We start from the raw sequence: 21,470 nt of genomic DNA on the forward strand, positions 1-21,470 counted from the left end.
TGAAAATCCATTTCGTTTTTGTTGCAAAATGGAAAATAAACTAAAATGTGAAAGAAGGGACGTTTACTCTAATGCCCCGTACACACAGTCAAATTTTCTGATGGAAAATGTTCGATGGGAGCTTGTTGTCGGAAATTCCGACCGTGTGTAGGCTCCATCGGACATTTTGCATCGGAATTTCTGTCACACAAAATATGAGATCTGGATCTCAAATTTCCCGACAACAAAATCCGTTGTAAATTCCAATCGTGTGTACACAATTCCGACGCACAAATTTCCATGCATGCTCGGAATCAAGCAGAAGAGCCGCACTGGCTATTGAACTTCCTTTTTCTCGGCTCGTCGTACGTGTTGTACGTCACCACGTTCTTGACGTTTGGAATTTCCAGCAAGATTTGTGTGACCGTGTGTATGCAAGACAAGTTTGAGCCAACATCCGTCGGAAAAAATCCATGGATTTTGTTGTCGGAATGTCCGATCGTGTGTACAGGGCATTAGAACTTTCGATTTCCATGGAGCTCTGCCTGATTCCTCTGGATGGAGCCCTGTATTTGGAGATAGGAGGCTGTCCACAGACTCCTCACTCTGCAGAAAGGTTAGACTAACAATACCCCTTATCTGCAGCATGAAGGGGGATGGTGGGGGCTGGTCTGTGTGTAGTTAACCCTCTCACACACTGTCACACACTCACACTTCATACGGCTATATAGAGGCCCCCTGAAGGAGACCTGCTCCTTGTCAATAGGCTTCACAGCTTGTTCGCTATAGGAGAGCAGCACACTGTGTGATCTGTGCAAGATTAACTCTTTTTCTGCCAGAGCTGTTTTTGCACACATGCTTAAAAAATCAATTTAGACCTTATATAACGACTAAATCTATGTCAAACCTTAACACCATATATAATAACCTATTCGATTTTTCATTCCAGCAGTATATAATGAGTTTGGAAATTGTAGAGAAATGCTTAAATAATGCATTACAATGTAACTAAACTCATTCGATTTTAGTCAACTAAAATGTACTGGAGATTTAGTCGAATAAATACGACTAAAACTAAAAACACTTGCAGAAGACTAAAATGGGACTAAAACTAAAATGCAATTTTAGTCCTAAAACTAAATCGAAATTTGCTGCCAAAATTAACACTGGTAGGCACCATGAATTTTTCTTTGCACTCCTAACTTTACAGTTTTGAAGCCATCAGTTCCAAAAACATTTATCTTGGTCTCATCACTCCAGAGTACAGAGTCCCAGTAGTCTTCTTTTTCAGCATCTGCCCTGACAAATTCTAGGCGGGCTTTCTTGTGCAGGAGCTTTAGGAAAGGCTTCCATTGTGGACGACACCCATGCATGCCATTCCTCTGCAGTGTACGCGGTATTGTGTCACAGAAAACAATTACCCCAGTTTGGATTTTTACTTTCTTTAGCTAGCTGCAGTGAACTTGCATGGCAATATTCTTTAACCCTTCTCATCAGAAGATGCTCCTGTCGAGGCGTTAACTTCCGTGGGCAGCCTGGGCGTCTCTGTGAGATGGTTGCAGTTCTATCTTTGTTAATTTTTGTATCTGTTTTGCTACAGTATTCTAAATAAGTGAAGCTTTGCTTATCTTCTTGTAGCCTTCACCTTTCTTGTGTAAAGAAATTATTTTCTTTCTCAGGCCTTGTTACATTTCTCTTCCATTTGGTGCCATTGCTGACAGCATGAAATGGGAAGGGGTTTTCTTTGTTAAGTAACGCCCTTTTATATTTTATAGCCCACTGTGTGCTGGAAACCTGTTTAATGAACAATTAGACTTGCCTGTAGTTGAATTCTTGTTAATTAGAATTTTGTTGTCTAAAATTTAGCTTTGCTCCTAAGACTTTCATTGGGGTGTATTCATTTTTGCAACATGGTCATGAATGAATTTGTTAGGAAAAACTATTTTTTGTAAATTAACAAAATTTTGGTTGCAATCAATGGACTGCATTTGTGGGAGTATTTTGCAGTATAGTGTCCCATAGAAAAGGTTGATTATGAAAGGAAAGTAAAGTTTTTCTGACAAATCTGTTGTACTGATTAATGTTGAGCACTGTGTGTGTATATATATACATACACACACACACACACATATATACACACACACAGGGTGGTCTTTAATAATGATTGGATCCTGGGCAAACATTTTTGCCCCAGCCCCCACTCATACAATAAATAGCAGCTAGACTCCAAATCAGTTTACTACAATAGATTAGGCAGTGATTGGTTGCCAGAGGTTACAGTGTATCTTTACTGCTCACCCACTGGTAGCTAGAGGTTACTGCACATCATTACTACTAACTGATTGGCTGCTAGAGGTTACTGTAAATTATTATTGCTCACTGAGTGTCTATTTGGTTTGAGTAAATCAACCCCATTGTGTTTATTGATAGAAGTTTGCATTATAGCACAAAAGAATTTGACATTTCAAATACTAACACAATCCCCATCCACTGTGCCGCTGTAGGCACAGTGGTGTAGTGGATAGCACTTTCGCCTAGCAGCAAGAAGGGTCGCTGGTTCGAATCCCAACCATGACACTACCTGCCTGGAGTTTGCATGTTCTCCCTGTACTCCGGGTTCCTCCCGCACTCCAAAGACATGCTGGTAGGTTAATTGGATCCTGTCTAAATGGTCCCTAGTATGTATGAATGTGAGTTAGGGACCTTAGATTGTAAGCTCCTTGAGGGTTAGGGACTGATGTGAATGTACAATGTATATGTAAAGTGCTGCGTAAATTGACGGCGCTATATAAGTAACTGAAATAAATAAAATAAATCCATTAAAAAAGTATCATTTAAGGAACTTGGAGAGATCCGAAACTATGTGTTGTTCTGTGACATGCATTTGAACCACACATACAATTCGGGGACCCCAAAATGTACTCTGGGAGCTTCTGGAGTCTTGATACACTGAAATAAAAGCAGTTGGTTGAATGCTATTTAAAAGGAGAAGTAGTACAGCCAAAGCTTGTTTGACTGTACTTCTCCTCTGGATCACAGAAGTGCAGTTCATTTTGCACTTTTGTGACCTGTTTTCAGCAGAGAGCGGGCTTAAGTCCGCTCTCTGTCGACGTCACATAAGTCGGTCCAGGCTCCACGTCATCACAACCACGGAGTCGGGATCTGCTAGATTCCAGGACTGACACCCGGCTCAGCCTCTCAGCGAGCCGCTGAGAATCTGAGCTGGGCCCCCCACAGCCCAGCGCTCCAGTAAGCAAGGAGGGGGCAGAGCAGAGAGCTGTGACTGACAGTCACCAGCTTTCTGCTCACGGAGCTGTGAAAACCGAGTGATCGGCTGTGTTCGATCGCCCGGTTCTCAGTGTTAGAGGCACCGAGAGACAGATGCTGCATCGGACCGATGCTGCATCCATCTAGGTAAGTATGAATCTAAAAAAATTAAAAAAACAAAAAAAACACATAATTCTCTTTTAATTAGAAGAATTTACATAGTTAGACATGTTGAAAATAGTCACAAGTCCTTCTAGTTAAAAAAAAAAAAAAAAAAATCATACAATCCCATATACACAATCCTATACCCACAGTTGATCCAGAGGAAGGAGAAAAACCCCAACACAGCATGATCCAATTTGCTACAGCAGGGGCAAGAAATTCCTTCCTGATCCCCCGAGAGGCAATCGGATATTCCCTGGATCAACTTTACCTATAAATGTTAGTATCCAGTTATATTATGTAATAATATAGAAGAATCCAGGCCTTTCTTAAAGCAATCTACTGAGCTGGACAGAACCACCTCTGGAGGGAGTCTCTCCCACATTTTCACAGCTCTCACTGTGAAGAAACATTTCCCTATTTGGTAATGAAATTTCTTTTCCTCTAGGTGTAAAGAGTGCCCCCACCAAGTTCACTATATGGACCCCTTATGTATTTGTACATGTTGATCATATCCCCCTTAATCTCTTCTTCTCAAGAGAGAATACATTTAAAGTCGACCTTTACCCTTCCAAGGACAATCCCACCTCTCCACCCCTCCGTCCCTTCCTCTGCACGAATAGAACATAGTTTTTTTTTTTCTTTGGTTAACGTTTTTGTTTTTTTAAGGCCTCCCCAATGCATGTCACTCGCCTTAGGTGAATTACGCGCACACTGCCCGCTGTGCCTCCCAGGATATGTACGTCACATAACCCAGGAGGCATGACCTTTCAGTCAGGAGAAGGAGGAGCAGGTGGCCTATTGGTGCGTCATCGAGAGGCCTGTCCACTGAACCCGGAAGAGCCGGCAGGCCTCTTGAGGACGTCTGGGAAAACATGGATCCACTGGATGGGTGTGTATCTGAAATGTTCATATACCACCATCAGGTAAGCAGGGCAAAAAAAAAATTAAAAAATGAGGTCGGCCAGAGTTCCTCTTTAAGATGAGATCTGTTCCAAAGCTCCATGACACAGATGTATGTCTACCACAGCTCAATTGTTCATGCTAAATTCTTTTTGCAATGACCTGTTCTTAACTGGCAACACAACACAGTTTTTTCAGGTAATTTCTAAATTAAAAAATGACACTTACAACTACAAGTATATGGCACTTACAACTACAAGTATAAGGCATGTGAATATAACACTATACTCTTACCTAGTGTCATTGGCACATCTTATTTTACAACCAGTCTTTGGTATAACCAATCCTAAGTGCATCCGCAGTCTGCAGTTTGTTGGCCCTGTGTGGGGCCACACATGAGTTCCAGGGTGCATGACAGAGTATTTGATCTAAGCACAAAGACAAAAGTTTAGGAAATGTGATATCATGAATACTACCAATGGCCTGGCTAGGACACAGCATGCTGTGCTTCTAATGTGATGATCAGATCTCTACATATAATGGCATTTGGAGTTCTGAAGTGCCCATCATTAATAAATGCTTAAGTGGAATAAAACTATGACCCGAACCAAGCATGTGTTGCAAAACAAAGTACTCTACGAACAAGTGCTACTCTATATATTCTCTTAGCTCCAAAACATACATACTACATTAATGATGGTTTATATCTCTGCTAACACTCAATAAAGTCTGCCATTACTCTGGGATCCTAGTAGTTACACTATTATGCTAGGACTTACCAAATTATGTGGCTTCTACTATAATACATTGCAATCCTGGACCACTAGAGACCCCCAAACACACCAGCCGAGGCCTTTACCCCCATCTGTTGGGTTTATAGAAAAAGACTGATTAACTGTACCTGCCCCCTTCGGCATCCAGTGGATTCAGGAAATCTTTCTAGTAAAGCACAGGTCCTAGGTGCAGAGTTACATGATTTCTCATTTTTTCGACCTGAAGAAAAGACAAATGTTCAAGAATGAAAGAATCTGTTCATAGCTGCACATGTCTCACATCACGTCATCCAAACAGTGTTAATTTCAATTCAGCAACATTCAGAATGACATGAACAAATATGTCTACGTTCAGGTAGGTAAGGTTCAACATCCATCTTGCTTCATTAGGATTTTGAAAAATAACATCTAACGAACAACTTTGTATCAAACATGCTGTCATGTGTTGGCATCTGTCCGCACATGTGTTCATCTAACTACCACCTCCATTACCCTACTTGTTGTCTAAAAATCTGGTTTAGATGCTGAACGTCTACATATTTCAGACTTAGAGGTTTGTTTAGCCAATTTAATAATTACATGGCCATTTTTTCCCAGCGGGTGAATGAAAAACTTAAAGGAAACCTGCTTGGACAACAAATCTGAATTCTGAAAGCAAATCTTTCAGGTGGATGAAGTTATCCAAATTGCCAAAGATTCTACTCTATACATTATTTTATTATACAGATCTATATCGCACCAACAGTTTACAATATAAAGGGGGACAGTACAATTATAACACATAGTTCAATGCAGAAGGAATAGGAGGGCCCTGCTCATGTAGCTTACAATCTAAAGGGGGGGGGGGGGGTAATAAAAAAAGGTAATAGCTGCTGGGGGTGATCTGATGGAGGTGACTCAAGTACAGTTTTTTAGGTTTATGTGGGTTAAGCTTTCGTAAAGAAATTTGTTTTCAAGGACTGCCTAAAAGGCAGACAGGGTTCAGAGGTGCCCAGGCATACTGGAGTAGGGAGCTCCAGAGGAAGGAAGGGAGAGGCTCTGGCAAAGTCCAGGAGGCGAGTATTGGAAATGGTAACGAAAGAGCTAGCAAGCAAGACATCTTGGAAGGAGCAGAGAGGATGATTTGGGCGATATCTGCAGATGAGGTTGGTGATGTAGCTGGGGGCAGTGTATGGCTTTGTACAATGTGGTTGAATATTATATGTTGGGCTAGTGGAAGCCGGTGAAGGGATTGGCAGAGAGGTACAGCAGTCATGGATTGTTAGAAAGGCGTATATTTCTAGGAGCAGAATTCAAAAGGTAAGCTAGTCAGCAGAGAGTTGTAGTAGTAAAAGCGGAAAAAACCAGAGAGTGAATAAGTAGTATTGTCGTGTCGTTAGTCTGAAAGGGGCGAACTCTGGAAATGTTGCGGAGGTAAAGGCGGCAAGATTTACCTAGTGATCTGTGGGGCCCAAAAGATAGGTCAGAGTTTAGAATTACACCTAGTATCCTGGCCTGAGTGGAGGGACCAATGGTTGTGTTGTTGATCTCAGTTGTAAAGTCAAGGGGGTGGGGGCTAGATCGGGAAGGAGGAAATATTACATGCTCAGTTTTAGAAAGATTGAGTTTGAGGAAGTGGTGTGACATCTATACTGATATGTCGCTCAGTAAATTTGTAATACATGCGGAGATTGAGGGGGGAGTTGTGGAGTAGAGAGATAGATCTGGGTGTCATCAGAGTAGAGATGGTATTGGAAGCCGTGGGAGGTTTTTAACTGGCTTAGGGAAGAGGTGTAGAGAGAGATTAGCAGGCGCCCAAGGACAGAGCCTTGGGGTACCCCAACAGAAAGAGGAAGATGTGCGGAGGAGATGGTGTGGTTTGTGATGCTGAAAGTGTGCTGAGTTAGGTAAGAGGAGAACCAGGAAACAGCACAGTTGCGGAGACCAAGGGAGTGGAGTTTATTAAGGAGGAGTGGGTGGTCAACTGTGTCAAAGGCAGCTAAAAGGTCTAAAACTACGAGTATAGAGTAATGGTTTTAGCAGTTAGCAGGTGGTCAGTGAGTTTTAGTAGGGCAGTTTCAGTGGAATGTTGCGGGTGGAAGCCAGACTGTAGGGGGATCAAGAATGTTGCTGTCAGTGAGGTAGCAACTTATACTGGTTGTGGACATTCATGACAATTCAAGGCATTCAAGAAGCTACATACTTCTTTTTATTCCGGGGGGCCCCAGAGACTGTATGAAATGGCTGACTCCAGTCTGGAGATCCAAGCTCCCCTACCTCCTCACCCGCTCCCCACCGCCTGCATCTGTATTAGCAACAGAAACATTTCCATTATCAAGAGTGTGGCACAGTGGGATATTGATAATTAGATGCAGGGTGCTCCGGCTTGTAGGCTCCTGGGGTGCCCTGCAGACTAAAATTCAGTATATGCCGGCCACCTTTAATTGCCTGTTTTTAGGTTTGATAACTTTATCTAAATAACAGGTAGACACTACACTGTTGCATTTAACACTCTCCTTTCTCAAGCAAGATCTCAAATTTGAAGCTCCACACTGCAGACCAAAAAGTCTCACTTGTTTTTTGTTCCCAAATACTGTAGTGAAATAAATGTAGATCCAGAATAGTAAGGCTTATTAGGTCAGTTTTGGGCACTCAAATGGCGATATAATATCTCCCGAAAATCCAACAGCTAAAAGAAATCTGTGGGTTGTCAAGTATGATAGCATACACTCAGTTAAGATATACAGTATCCCACAAAAGTGAGTACACACCTCACATTTTTGTAAATATTTTATTATATCTTTTCATGTGACAATACTGAAGAAATGACACTTTGCTATAATGTGACATATCTGAAGCAGAGCAGGATCCCCTCCCTTCGGAGACTGGGCTGCAGGGCAGTATTCCAACATGATAACAACCCCAAGCACACCTCCAAGACGACCACTGCCTTGCTAAAGAAGCTGAGGATAAAGGTCTGGTAAAGGTATGGACTGGCCAAGCATGTCTCCAGGCCTAAACCCTATGGAGCATCTGTGGGGCATCCTCAAATGGAAGGTGGAGGAGCGCAAGGTCTCTAACATCCACCAGCTCTTTGATGTCATAATGGAGGATTGGAAGAGGACTCCAGTGGCAGCCTGTGAAGCTCTGGTGAACTCCATGCCCAAGAGGGTTAAAGCAGTGCTGGAAAAATGGTGGCCACACAAAATATTGACACTTTGGGCCCAATTTGGATGTTTTAACTTAGGAGGGGTGTACTCACTTTTGTTGCCAGCAGTCTAGACATTAATGGCTGTGTGTTGCGTTATTTTGAGGGGACAGCAAATTTACACTGTTATACAAGCTGCACACTCACTACTTTACATTGTAGCAAAGTGTAATTTCTTCAGTGTTGTCACATGAAAAGATATAATAAAATATTTACAAAAATGTGAGGGGTGTATGCCCTTTTGTGAGATACTGTATCTCCGTTTGTAACTAACATTACCACATATGCATAAAAATCCATTTACCATTTTTATTTCCAACTTACCTTGCTGCCACAATGTATATTGACTCCAGTCTCCCTTTTCCCTCAGATTTTCATCTTCAGGAACAAATAGGCCTTTAGCTTTATCCATCACAGCAAGCCCCTCGTCACGAATTATCTTCCAGTTGGCTTCCAAAGTCTTGACAAAGAAAGAGCCCAGGATCATTAATGCATATGACGACTCACTGTTGATCACTATTTCACAAAATTAATAAGCATGCTGCTTCTTACTGCATAACAACTCTGCACGCTGGAATCATTATCTCAAAATAAAACGTGCCTGGAATCTATATGCCTGCATGGGCTTTTCAACAGGAAATTGCTCTTGCTCTTTGACTTCAAACAATACGTTAACCATTATGTTTCTCCAAACAAGGCAACACAGTGGTAGCACCTATCAAAACCAGATAACTAGCTCAGTATAATAAAACAATAGACATCAGGGCGTCTGCTGTGCTTTTAGATTTGTTCATTGGTATTCATAAAAGCACCATCTAAAGAGACATGCTATCATTTTAACTGCCTGCAAATATTATAATTGCGGGATGTCAAGGGAAGGAACATGGAGAACTCATTTACACTGAATTTTCTTATGAGGAAGGGACAACACACAAAAGAGTATCAGTCGCCTATAATTAGCACAGCCAGTCATATATTTATTTTTCTCCATATGTGTGTGACCAGTCAATTCACATAAATTTGGTAGCAGCACAGAACCACAAGTTACAACATGAAAACTTTTAGTTAGCTGTGCTGTAAGTTTTACAGGCCAACAAGCGACAACTCAGAAATCACAGTTAATTGCGTTGACTGGTTCCCTATGAGTCTCTGGTTCATATTTGCACATTATGTTGCACACTGTGCTTTCACGTGCATGTTACACTTGTACTGTATATATTTAGTAAGATACGGTTGAACTCTATGAAACATATATTTTGATGACGCAAACAGAACTTTTTAACTGCATCTGCAACGTGCAGATTTCAATGAGTCCTAACCTAATCTCTGGTTGCTATAAGTTATAAAAAGTTCTTGCTATTTCACTGCCATAATTAACAAGCAAACCTCCCGTCAACCAAAAAAGCACTTCCTTTTCACATCAGATTGGATATTGACATAGGAACTGTGGAGACTCTTTGCAACCTATCTGAAAAGAAGAGAGAAAAAAAAAAACACAGCAACACCTAGTGAGGTCATTTTCAATACTGGTGGAGGGTGGAAGTGATGCTAAGATGCCATTATTACAAAAATGCTCAGCCCAAACCTCTTAATGCAAAAGAGAAAAATATATCTGCTTACGTCTGGCTAGATATTTAATCACTAACTCCACCTTTTGGACTGTGTTAAATGTTGCACCAATATTTAGCAAAATGCAATTGGGACCCCCCAAACCAACCCCCCCATGACAGCATGTGGGGGTTCATCTCCTCCGCAGCAGCTGTCACTTTAGAAATTTGTGTGGCTGTGTAGGGCACCACCATGTGCCACCATGACAATTGGACTTGCAGTTCTCAATGGAACATAAGTGCAGTGATCATCGTACTCATAGTCTGTTGATACTTCCTCCAGTTATTCAACTGAAAGTCAATACCTCTGCAAAGACAGGGAGCTGGAGGGAGGAAGAGTTTGCAGGAGCCCAGCATTGCACCTGCAATCCATTGATTGTGTTTTACAAAGCTTTGCAGGCTGGTTTGCAAAAAAAAAATAAAAATAGTTTTCTGCAATTATATGTGCATTTATGATTTTGTAAAAGGTGGAGTTAGCCTTCAATGCTTTTGGCATGTACATAAAGTGATACTAAATGCTAACTTTTTTTTTATCGTTTCTGGGCCAGCCTACACCAGGATTGCATGGGACCGTGGAAAAAGTAGTGTTTGCACTACTTTTAAAAAGGAACTGCACCAAACCGCATGGTATGCAATTTGTTGCAGTGCGTTTTTAAAAGTAGTGCAAGCACGGTAACATGCAATTTGGTGCCCGCAAATGCACTGTGTTTGTGATCTGCATTTCAGCTACCATTACCAAGACATTGGCACCCGCATGCAAACTGCAAGGGCAGCATCTCTGGTGAACATGCACAGAATGCACCTTCTCCGTACCATGTTCTGGTGTGAAACAGCCCTAAAATTAAAAAAAATTTCTACTCACCTCATCTGTGCAATGATTCTGCACAGAGATGTCCCTTCTCCCTCCTCCGTGTGCTTTCTTAGCAAGCCAGGAGCTAAGGATGCACCTGTGCATCTGCACTCCTGAGCTGGGCTGCATGCGTCCGAAAACACAAACAGCACCAGTAAGCCATACCTCCTGTTCCTTCCTCACTGGAGTTTGACTGACAGCAGTAGCAGCCTATGGCTCTTCTGTCCTCAGTGTCTCCTGTGAAAGCAGGAAGTGAAGGTAGCGGTGCTACAGCTGAGACAGTGCTGCAGTGGTAAAAGGTAAGTGTTTAGGGATTGAAGTCGTTAGGACAGATAGTGAGGAGTTTAACTTAATGCAGAGAATGCATTATTAAAGTAAAAAAAACCTTTAGAACTAATTTAATCTTAATATATATATATATATATATATATATATATATATATGGAAAAGTTTTTACATTTAGAATTTACAAAGTTACTGTTTGCCATTTGTATTGAATAATGTGTCCCTACAGAGATCGGAGGCCACATGCTGCCACAGGTTCCCAGTGGTTAGATAAACTACCGCCTCTCAGATATTGAATGCAGTAAGAAAATGGCTGCCTCCTGAGTACAGAGGGATCCACAGGAACAGCATACACCATGTTTTCTGTAATGACAGAGGCTTTGTCTCTGAGGAACTAACAAGCCTGCTGCTGTGACAGTAATGTATGTCCCCAGAGCAGTTTTACACCTACGCTGAACTCAGGCTAACATTCATTATTTAAGAGACGCTCAATGAAAACGAAGGATTCTATACAGACCTCAGATACGACACCACATAAAATTTCAGTCTCCAGCCACAATAACTGCCATTTCTGAGAGCCATGTTACAGCTTCCCAGGTAGTTGATAAAAAAAAAAAAGACATATTTTTCTGCCTATATCTTTTATATACTGCAGAGAGGCCTGACAGACAAAGGCCGTGTACCAATGCCCTGATCTACACTGAGAATATGTTCAGGGCAAATCTTAGAACGTCATTCCCTCTGTTTCTAAAGACAGACCATTCTGTTGAGCAGCGGGTGATAGAAATAGATGAAGACAAATGGAGATATTTCTGTAGAAACTGTAGAGTTGTCGCTTGTATGTCATTTAAGATGAGCTAAAACTTTTTTTTAAAGTACAACTAAAAGCTCTTATATGACAGTCTAGACAAGTCCCAAATCCAGTTACTATGTGATGCACAAGCCTCATAACGTAAACAAAATACTTCTTTTACTGAGCCAAATCTAACTTTGTGTCTTTGACGCTCCCCTTCCCAGATAGCGCAGCTCACAGTGGGAGGATTTCAGCAGCAGAAGCAGTGCTGTCAATCCAGATAGGCATGGGCAGGACTAGGCGTGGTCAGGTGCTGATTGATGGGCTACAGGCTTTTGAACCATCAATGTCATTGCTGATAGCCACGCCTCTTGCAACATTTTTTTATCCCACTGTAATGAAAGCAGGAACATCCAACATGGGAGAGGCAACTCTGTTTTAAATTTAGGAGCAGTACAGCATTGTTAAAACAAACCATTACCCTTTATACAAAATAATATAACCACTTTCTGACTGTATAACTTACATATACGGCGGCAAAGTGGCACGGCTGCGCTGAATCACGTACCTAGTACGTGATCCAACCCTTCCGGGTCTGGGGCGTGCACCACTGGTGGCCCACTTTCTCTGTGATCATACACAGTGGGGGTACTGCGGACTCGATGTCCACTGGCACCCGCCGATCCTTCGGTACAGTAGGAGAACCTATCTGCCTATGTATACAAGGCAGATCACCGTTCTGTCAGTGCAGAAAGAATGGATCCTGTGTCTCTGTAAAAGCAGGGGAACCGATCCATACCTTCCCCTAGTACAAGCACCTCCCCCCACAGTAAGAAAGCACCAGCTAGGCACACAGTTAACCTTTTGATTGTCCCTGATGTTAACCCCTTCCCAGTCAGTGTCATTACAGCGACAGTGCATATTTTTTTTTAGCACTGATCACTGTATTAATGTCACTGGTCCCCAAAAAGTGTCAGTTAACGTCCAAATTGTCTGCCACAATATCGCAGTCTCGCAATAAGTCACTGATCACCGCCATCAATAGTAAAAAAAATAATATCCCATAGTTTGTAGATGCTGCAACTTTTGCGCAGACCAATCAATATACGCTTATTGGGATTTTTTTTACCAAAAAATATGTAGCAGAATACATATTAGCCTAAATCTATTGTAGCGCTGGTAGATTTCTGATCTACCATCTGATAGGTAAATTTAGTGAATTGCTCTTTAAGAGAGTTAGATTTGCCTCTGTTCCAGCTTGGCTGACGTTGCGTGTGGTTTCACACTGAGCCGGTGGGTGTCGCTGTTACCATTGGCTGGTGTTGGAAGGGCAATGTGTCGAAGCGTATGAGTTATCCTCTGTCCCGGAGACAACTCGGTGGAGGTGGTCCTACGAGTTGCATTCTGGGAGAGGGTATTTATGGGACAGATGCCATGTTTTGGGGTTTGTTTTACAGCCACCTGCTGGCCCTCCTGGCTGACAGGTATGCGTTAGAGTGCTACCCCGCGGGCCTCTGGAACTGCGGCGCGTGGGCGGGCCCAGAAACATGTCTGGGGCCTACCACAGAAGCCGAGGAATGGTCCTGAGCTGTCTATCCAGAATGAAGAAGCTGGACAACCGAGAAGATCCCAGGGGAGGACCCATCATGGAAGGATCATGCAGAGTGTTGGTCTGGAGAGGGGCCTGGTGACTCGGTTGGAGGATGTATCCTAAAGTAGTTCTACAGCATAGTACTGCCGGGTTGGCTTAGAGGTCCAAGTACTGTGTCTGACATTCACTGCAAAAAACCAATACATCCTGTGGCAGAGGATCGTACGGGTTTATTTCAAGCAAGTCTGTGGCAGAGACTTTTGTTCGTGCTACGTACTGGCTGCTAGGCAAGTAAGAGAGGCCTATCCAGACGAGCAAAGATTGTGTCCCACAAGGGGATTGAATCCGATTACAATATTCAACTTTAAAGGACGTTCTCAAGAATCCTAAATAAAAGGTATTTGAGCTTCCCTGCAGCTTTCCTCCTGTCTCTTTCCTGCTACTTCCTTCGTTACTTGGTTCAATAAAGCATTGAAAAAGTACTCAAGTGTTGGTGCTTTTATCGCCCAGAGGTAAACTCAACGGAACCCTAGACCCGGTGCTGGTGAAACAGGGGTGTCGAGAGTGAAGGTAACAAGCCCGTTTAAACCAGCAGCTCCACTGAGTGTTAGTGCTACATGTGGGTGTGTCATCCGGGATTTGTTGACCATCGATTCTCGCAACCCAGAGAGGTGTTTCACCGTGAGTTTACGGTGAGAGCTGGATTTTGTAAAATTTTTCAGGAAGAAAAGAGGTTAAAAGTTGCAGGACTTTATTTCTGAATGCATAGGCGGCGGGCGCCAGTGAAAGCCTGGGAGTTACGTGATCAGAAGAACAAGTGGGAGGAGTCTACCCTACTTGATACCACGTGGGACGCGTGTATGTGTTTGGCGCCAGAGAAGAAGAGAGGCCTCATGATCGTGCTGAGAAGATCAGAGTGTGGCTATGTCTTTTTCGACGATGCAGCCAATTATGGGACCGAGAATGTTCCCTGCAAGCACCGCTTTGAATACTGTGCTGACCGGAACCCTGCTTACAGATACTGGTGTTCGTCTGAAGCCGCAGGGGAGGTTTGTTCTGTATACCTCAGGAGATACTGAGGGACTGGGCATGATTTGCCATAAATGTGAAGGACTGGCCGTACATCTCCGTCCATTTGGTCGATGTCCGCAATGTGGAGAGTATTTGTTTGTGGTGGAGCAACCTATCATGTCGCCCCGTGCTTATCGGATGGATTGGACAACAGGTATTGCCACAGTAGAAGCTGCTATTACTACGGAGAGAGAGCGGCAGGCCGTCACTTTGCCTGTTGTTGCCAAAAATGTTCCGGAGAGAGACACTGCTATTGCCGTCTCATCAGCGGACATTACTTTGAATTCTGAATCCACCACGCCTGTCTCTGTTGTGCCTGTACAGAGGAAGGTGGGATATGTGAAGGCCTCCCGCGGCCGTGGCCTACCCCCGAGGCTACCCGAACCGGATCCAGAAAAATCCACGACAGGAACGGGTAAGCAGCTGGTGGGGAATGTAGCTGGGACTATAAATAAGTATTTGCCAGCGGAAGAGTTGGGAGATTCGGAAATCGAATCCATGTCGGATCTTTCCGGTGATGATGACCTATTTGAGACTATGTCACAAGAGCTGTTATGGTCACAAGGCGAGGATGTCTCCTCTGCTATGACTTTCCCTGAATAGACAGCTCTGAGTTCTGGGAAGACGTCACCCTGTGTGGAGCCACACAGCACTGTAAATGAGTTAGTTAGTGTCAGTATAAAGAGATCTTCGTGGTCAAGGTCTGGATATTCATCTCAGTGTTTTAAATCCAAGGACTTCTTTTTGCTAGTCGGATTTCTTTCATGTGAAAAAAAAATGTATACAGGGATGGACTCCTAAAGATTATTTTTGATGATAGATTATGGGAAGAGAGTCTCATTTTTTAAATGAGGCTTTGCTCCTGAAGTTGAACGGGATATATGTGTGTTTAATATGTTCCTTCTCGGGAACCATTTGATCTCCTATCAAGCTGTGAGGCTTTTTTTTTTTATAAATTCTTTATTTTTATTTTTCCACAATAATAGTAATACAGTATTACATATAAGTACATTAACACCTACATCTTCTATTTTACAAATACTATCTTCTTGAAAATCGCCAATTACTATCATCTTTATCGAGAAATTATGTTATCTTTAGGCAAAAACTCATCATTTCATCGTGCCTTCTTATTATTCTAATACATATCCGTAATAATTTTACTCTTATTACATTTTCCTTAACCTGGGACAGCCCTGGTTATCCTCCATAACCCAAAAAAAAAAAAAAGGAAAGGAAGCACAGAAGAAGAAAAGAAAAAAAAATTAATATTATGCCCCCTCGTACCGTCCACCCCTCCCCCGCTAGAAATTTTATTTAGGGATTCTGCTCCCTGTATATAATATAGGGAGTCCAGACTTCCCGATGTCTGTCTTCTTGCTCTCTCAACGTCATGGTAAGATTTTCCATTTGTTGGATCTCTGTTATTCTACTAATCCATTGTATTTTTGTCGGAGCTACCGTGCTTTTCCAGAGTGCCGGGATACAAGCTTTTGCTGCTGTAAGCAGGTGCCTTAAAAGGGATTTTTTATATTTATCGATAGATATCGGAATATCGTGCAACAAAAAAGCTGCCGGATTTTCTCCAAGAGACACACCTGTAATTTCTTTAACTATTTCAGAGACCATTTTCCAAAATTCTTTCAGTCTAGTACAATCCCAAAATATGTGTAACATGGTGCCCTCTGCACCCTGGCAGCGCCAGCATAGATTGGATATTTGTGGAAATATCCGATTCAATACTTCCGGGGTTCTATACCACCTAGTCAAAATTTTATACCCCCCTTCTTGGTATCTGGTTGCCATTGACGCCTTATGCGTAAACATAAAGATCTTATTTTTCTGTGTCTCAGAGAAAGTAACCCCGAGGTCCCTCTCCCATGCTTGTATAAAAGCCAGTTCTTGTGGGGCTTCTAACTCTGTCAACAATGCGTACATAAATGAGAGTGAGAGTCTTAATGGTTCACCCTTTAGGCATATCTGTTCAAACCTAGATGGAGTATGTACCACCGACACTCGTTGCATAATTGATCGAAGGAAGGCATTAAGCTGTATTTGCCTGAATGGGTCTAGGTCAGACGAGAACACTCGTTCAATCTCCCCCTTAGTCATCACGTGATTGTCACGGTAGGGTCTGGAACGGTAGGGTCCCACCTAATGACGGACTTGTGGATGGTGATGCAATGAAGGAATGGAGTAAATTCTTTATTGACAAAGGCCTAGAACTTTTGGAATCTTTATTTACACGTAAACGTCGTAAGATGGTTTTATTGGAAACTCAAATTAGGGATCTCAAAGCCACCCTTGAACCCTTTAAGGAGTCTGATGACTTTTTGAGATTATCTAATGAGCTGAAAAACAAACTTGTGAAATGGGATACAGAGACCCAAAATAAGAAAAAGAAGAAATTTGTTAGGGATTTAGAAGATTTTAGTAAAAACAACGTTTTTAAATGGCAAGTTTCCACCCCTGTCATCACTCAAACTCAAATCCCTTCTGTAGATGTGAGTAATGATGTTATGATTAATACTCCATCTATTGAACCAAGGAACAATGAGATCTATGTCTATGATGATCCAGACTCCCCCAGAATGGGTACACCTACCACTGGGGGTCATTTCTTCAATGCCCCCTTCAAGAGAGGCAAAAATAGAAGGGGCCGAGGTAAATGAGGGGGCTACCACCGCTCTCCATATAGATATCCTATTCATGGAGGGGAGGGGACCAATGATATGTATGGTGGATATCAACAGTCGCAATCTGGTTATTCACCATCATATCATCATAATGATGCTTTTCCCTACAGAGAAAGTCGCCCTGGTAATAATAATTCTTCTCATTCGGCACCACCTAACTATTCCAATAGGGGTCGAGTGCAGCCGTATTATGGTTATCATCTGGTTACACAAAATCGCTTTTCACCTTTAGTCAACCTGGACTCACGCGGAAAAGGGGATTTTCACGGAGCCCGGGGAGAGAGAGGGAGGGGCCTTCCGTTCATCCCCCCGAATCCAGGAGGGAGACGGGACACACTGACTCAGGAACCCAGACAGGGAAGTTCCCTTCCGCGAAAAAGAAAAACAAGAGAGGAAGGAGAGGGGGTATCAGAACTCAAAAGAATAAAACCCCACTGGTGTGAACTATGCCATTGGAAACCATATAACCTATTTTCCATCTATTTTTGATGCAGAAAAAAAAAATGCACTTGGTTGCATGTGGTGTGAAATGGCTCTAAATCAATCACATCGATTTGCTACAAAAAGTTACAATGTTGCAGCCTGATCACTAGAGGAGAGGAGACCTACCTACCTGCAGAAGACTGACAACATTTTCTTGGCCCTAAGCAAGATCACCAATTTAGAGCATAAGGAATGCTTTTAATGAAAAAGGGTACAATTTTTGAAAAATAATTTTGTTGTGAGGGCCAGTTCCCTTTATGCATGAACCTCGGTGACTCCTTTTGAAGGCTGTTCAATCAACCTTTTGAATATCGATGTTGTGATAATAATTATAATGCTTTCTGGCTCCTGCAGAAGCCGACTGGTGAAACATGTCGAGCGAACAGCATTTGTCAACAACATAAGAATTTGTATTCGATATTCCTTGCTTAACATTCTGTTTGTATTTACATATTTTTAATGTTAGAATGTAATAAACGAATACAGGAAGTTACTGTACGCAAGCGAGATGATGATAGCAATAATTAATGGGAATGTATTTCTGCAGACTTATAGTGGTAGTAAAAGGTTCACTTTATTGGCCTTTATTGCAGAAATACAACATTTTTAAAGCTGAACTCCAGACATGATCTTTATTGCATGTTTACATTGGTCAAGCTTTTACTAATGTAACTATACCAGGGGTGTCCAAACTTTTTTCAAAGAGGGCCAGATTTGATGAAGTGAACATGCGTGAGGGCCGACCATTTTGCCTGACATTCTTTGAACCATTACAATTCGGTCTAAGTATGTCAGTACGAGCACTAATACACTGCCCAACAAGAATTCTCTTGCCTTTGTGACTGTCTGTGAGTAAAAAGATGAGCTTGGGTGTGTTATTTGGATATCCTGTATTTATCAGCTTATAACATGCACCTTCACTTTAAAAGGGAAATTTCAGGAAAAAAACCTTTAATTTTAAATAAAGGACTGTGAAGCAAAATAAGGGTCAGTGCCCATCTGCAGCCTCATGCCATGAATGCAGCACCCCCACTGCCATGAATGCAGCCCCACCATTGCCATCAGTGCAGCACCCCCTCTGCCAGGAATGCAGCACCCACCATTGCCATGAATGCAGCAACCCCATTGCCAGGAATGCAGCACCCACCATTGCCAGGAATGCAGCACCCACCATTGCCAGGAATGCAGCACCCACCATTGCCAGGAATGCAGCCTGATTGATGCCCATCCATCTGCAGCCTCGGAGGGGACAGGGAGGGGGGCGGGACGAGTACCACAAGATTACATACAGGAAAAACTCCTGTTTTCTCGGCGGCCTTTTTAATAGAAAGTCCCACCACCTTTGATGGACAGAACAGTCATCCAATGGGAGCACAGGAGATGGGACATCCTACTACAGAGGCTGCCGTGTAAACAGGAAATACTCCTGTATGTACGGCACTCGTCCCGCCTCCTCCCCGTCCCCTCCAAGGCAGCCAGCATATATATCTTTTGTGGCGCTGGGAGATCGTTGGGGGCCACAAAAGATATATATGTCCAAATAACCAGGTGGGCCATTCAAAACTAGAATGCAGGTCGCGATTGGTCCGCGAGCCAGACTTTGGACATGCCTGAACTATGCATATTTGATATCTCAGGGACTGGATTCGAAACTAAAACTGGCTATAGACGGTTTGAGTCTCAGCCGGTTCCGCAGTGACTTGCCAAGACTCAAACCATGTATGGGCATGGCTGTTTATACTCAAGTCGATACGTTGAATGATTTGGGTACAATCAGCATGTCAAGTTTTAGGGATGCAATTATTGGCAGTGGCTATAGATACGTAGCTGGAGAGAAAATCATATCATCTACAGTGGATATAAAAAGTCTACACACCCCTGTTAAAATGTCAGATTCACCTTTAATGTGACCTATAAACTGCACAACTCAACTCAACTGAAAAATAAACTGAAATATTTTATGGTGGGTGTGTGTGTGTGTGGGCAATATGGGGGGTGTGTGTGTGGGTGGGCAAGTGTGTGTGTGTGTGGCTGGATGGGTGTGTGGGGGTGAGGGGTGGGGGGTGATCACACCCTCTTATAATTGGGGATGTAGCTGTGTTCAGAATTAAGCAAGCTGGAGCTGAAGTGGTTAAAGAGGAACTCCTTGCAAAGATTATAATCAATCAGTGAACCGTTAACCTTAGCAAACACTGCAGCTGTGCTACAGTGAGGAAGTCTGCTAAGTAACTTAAAGTGATTGTAAGGTCTCTTTTTTTCTATAAAAATAACATGTTATATTTACAGATCCTTCTCTTCTTGGGTCCCTCGTCTGTGATCTTGGCCCCTCCCTCCTGTTGAGTGCCCCCAAAGCAGTTTGTTTGTCACAGCTCCCTGTGTCCATTCAGACACGGAGCCCCGACCTGCCCCCCTCTCTCCCTGATTGGCTGACTAGCTGAATTTGATTGACAGCAGCGGGAGCCAATGGCGCCGCTGCTGGGTCACAGCCAATCAGGAGGAATAATTTTGGATGGCTGAGACACTTGTGGACATCACTGGACAGAGAGGGCGCTCAAGCAAGTATTAGGGGAGCTGCTGCACAAAGATGGCTTTTTATCTTATAGCATAGAATGCATGAAGATAAAAAAACTTCTGCCTTTACAACCACTTTAAATCTAAGTTTCTAAATATTCCATTTCTAACTAAATCATCAAGTTTTTTGCAGTGCTGCTCAACATGCATGTAATTAATCTGTGCAACCTTCCTCTTTAACTACTTAGGAAGAATGGAGCTGTGAACTTGGGAAGACTTGTCCCGCATCTTCAATCTTTAGGTTGATGAGCATTCTAAAATTAGGGAGATTGAAAATCACAGGAATTTAACAAGCAAGCAGTACCATACATAGGATGGAAATGAAAGAATCTCACTAGGCACTGTGTCCTCTGAATGGCTTGAATGAAATATTTTCTCTCTTTATGTACCTTTAAAGCAGAACACACATCCATGACTTGAATATTTTGACAAACTTTTCCAGCATTAAAGAAAAGAAAGTCAGGGGCCACAGCAATTAACGACTGTACAAAACATTATAGGACAGAACAATTACAGTAATAATTACTAACTGAAGAAAGACACGGTGACTCATTTACATAGAAAGTGTGAATCACAACATTTTCAGAAATAATTACAATATAATAAGCATATTGGAAAAATACACTGGAATTTTCACATCTTCCCCGGATCAAGCACCAACAATAAGTAGATGATTTTCACTGCGCACTTTGTGAAATTAGACAAAAAAGAACAACCACTTCTCCAGTAATTATCTTTCAGATGAAAAGAAGTAAAGTTAATCTATGACTGAAATATAAATGCAGAAAACTCATAATGGGGATTTTTCTAATATTTTACAACCAAAAAACTACACATTTTTTATGTTTTTTTTTTTTTAGCTTGTAAAACGCTCCTCTTCTAATATTCCCGTAAATGCCTGTGTGTGCTTGAACACAAAGGCTAACATAGATGTGCTTTTACAGGCTGAAAAATAAAAAGTCAAATGCCTGTAAAAGTGGCAGAGTGCACAAGGCCTTATTGTTTACAACTAGAATTAATTTTGATATTTTTGAATAGCTGCAGAAGGATTATTATAGTCGGAGAGCACGAGAATTATTATTTATCAACTAATATAAAGGTCATGACTACAGTATTTCTCAACTTTGTGGCTGTGGCCTAGCATTACCTTTCTGTGCCTACTACTGAATAGTACCTTGTAAGTTTATATATACACTATTTGATATATACTTAGGGATTCCCCCACTGTCCTACAGGTCTCTGCACCCTATTT

At 42.3% G+C, this 21,470-nt stretch overlaps 1 protein-coding gene across 9 annotated transcripts in view; it reads right to left on the bottom strand.

Moving 5' to 3' along the window:
* ASPH (aspartate beta-hydroxylase) overlaps positions 1-21,470 on the bottom strand; it is a 325,502-nt gene that overhangs the window by 14,747 nt on the left and 289,285 nt on the right. For all 9 annotated transcript variants that reach the window (XM_073631691.1, XM_073631689.1, XM_073631688.1 and 6 more), the window contains 3 exons: positions 8,596-8,731; positions 5,213-5,304; positions 4,606-4,739 (listed from right to left, as the gene is read on the bottom strand). In XM_073631691.1, coding sequence (XP_073487792.1) covers positions 4,606-4,739; positions 5,213-5,304; positions 8,596-8,731 — 362 coding nt within the window. The remainder of the gene's footprint in view (positions 1-4,605; positions 4,740-5,212; positions 5,305-8,595; positions 8,732-21,470) is intronic.

Source organism: Aquarana catesbeiana, linkage group LG05, assembly GCF_042186555.1.
Source record: "Aquarana catesbeiana isolate 2022-GZ linkage group LG05, ASM4218655v1, whole genome shotgun sequence".
NCBI lineage: Eukaryota > Metazoa > Chordata > Amphibia > Anura > Ranidae > Aquarana > Aquarana catesbeiana.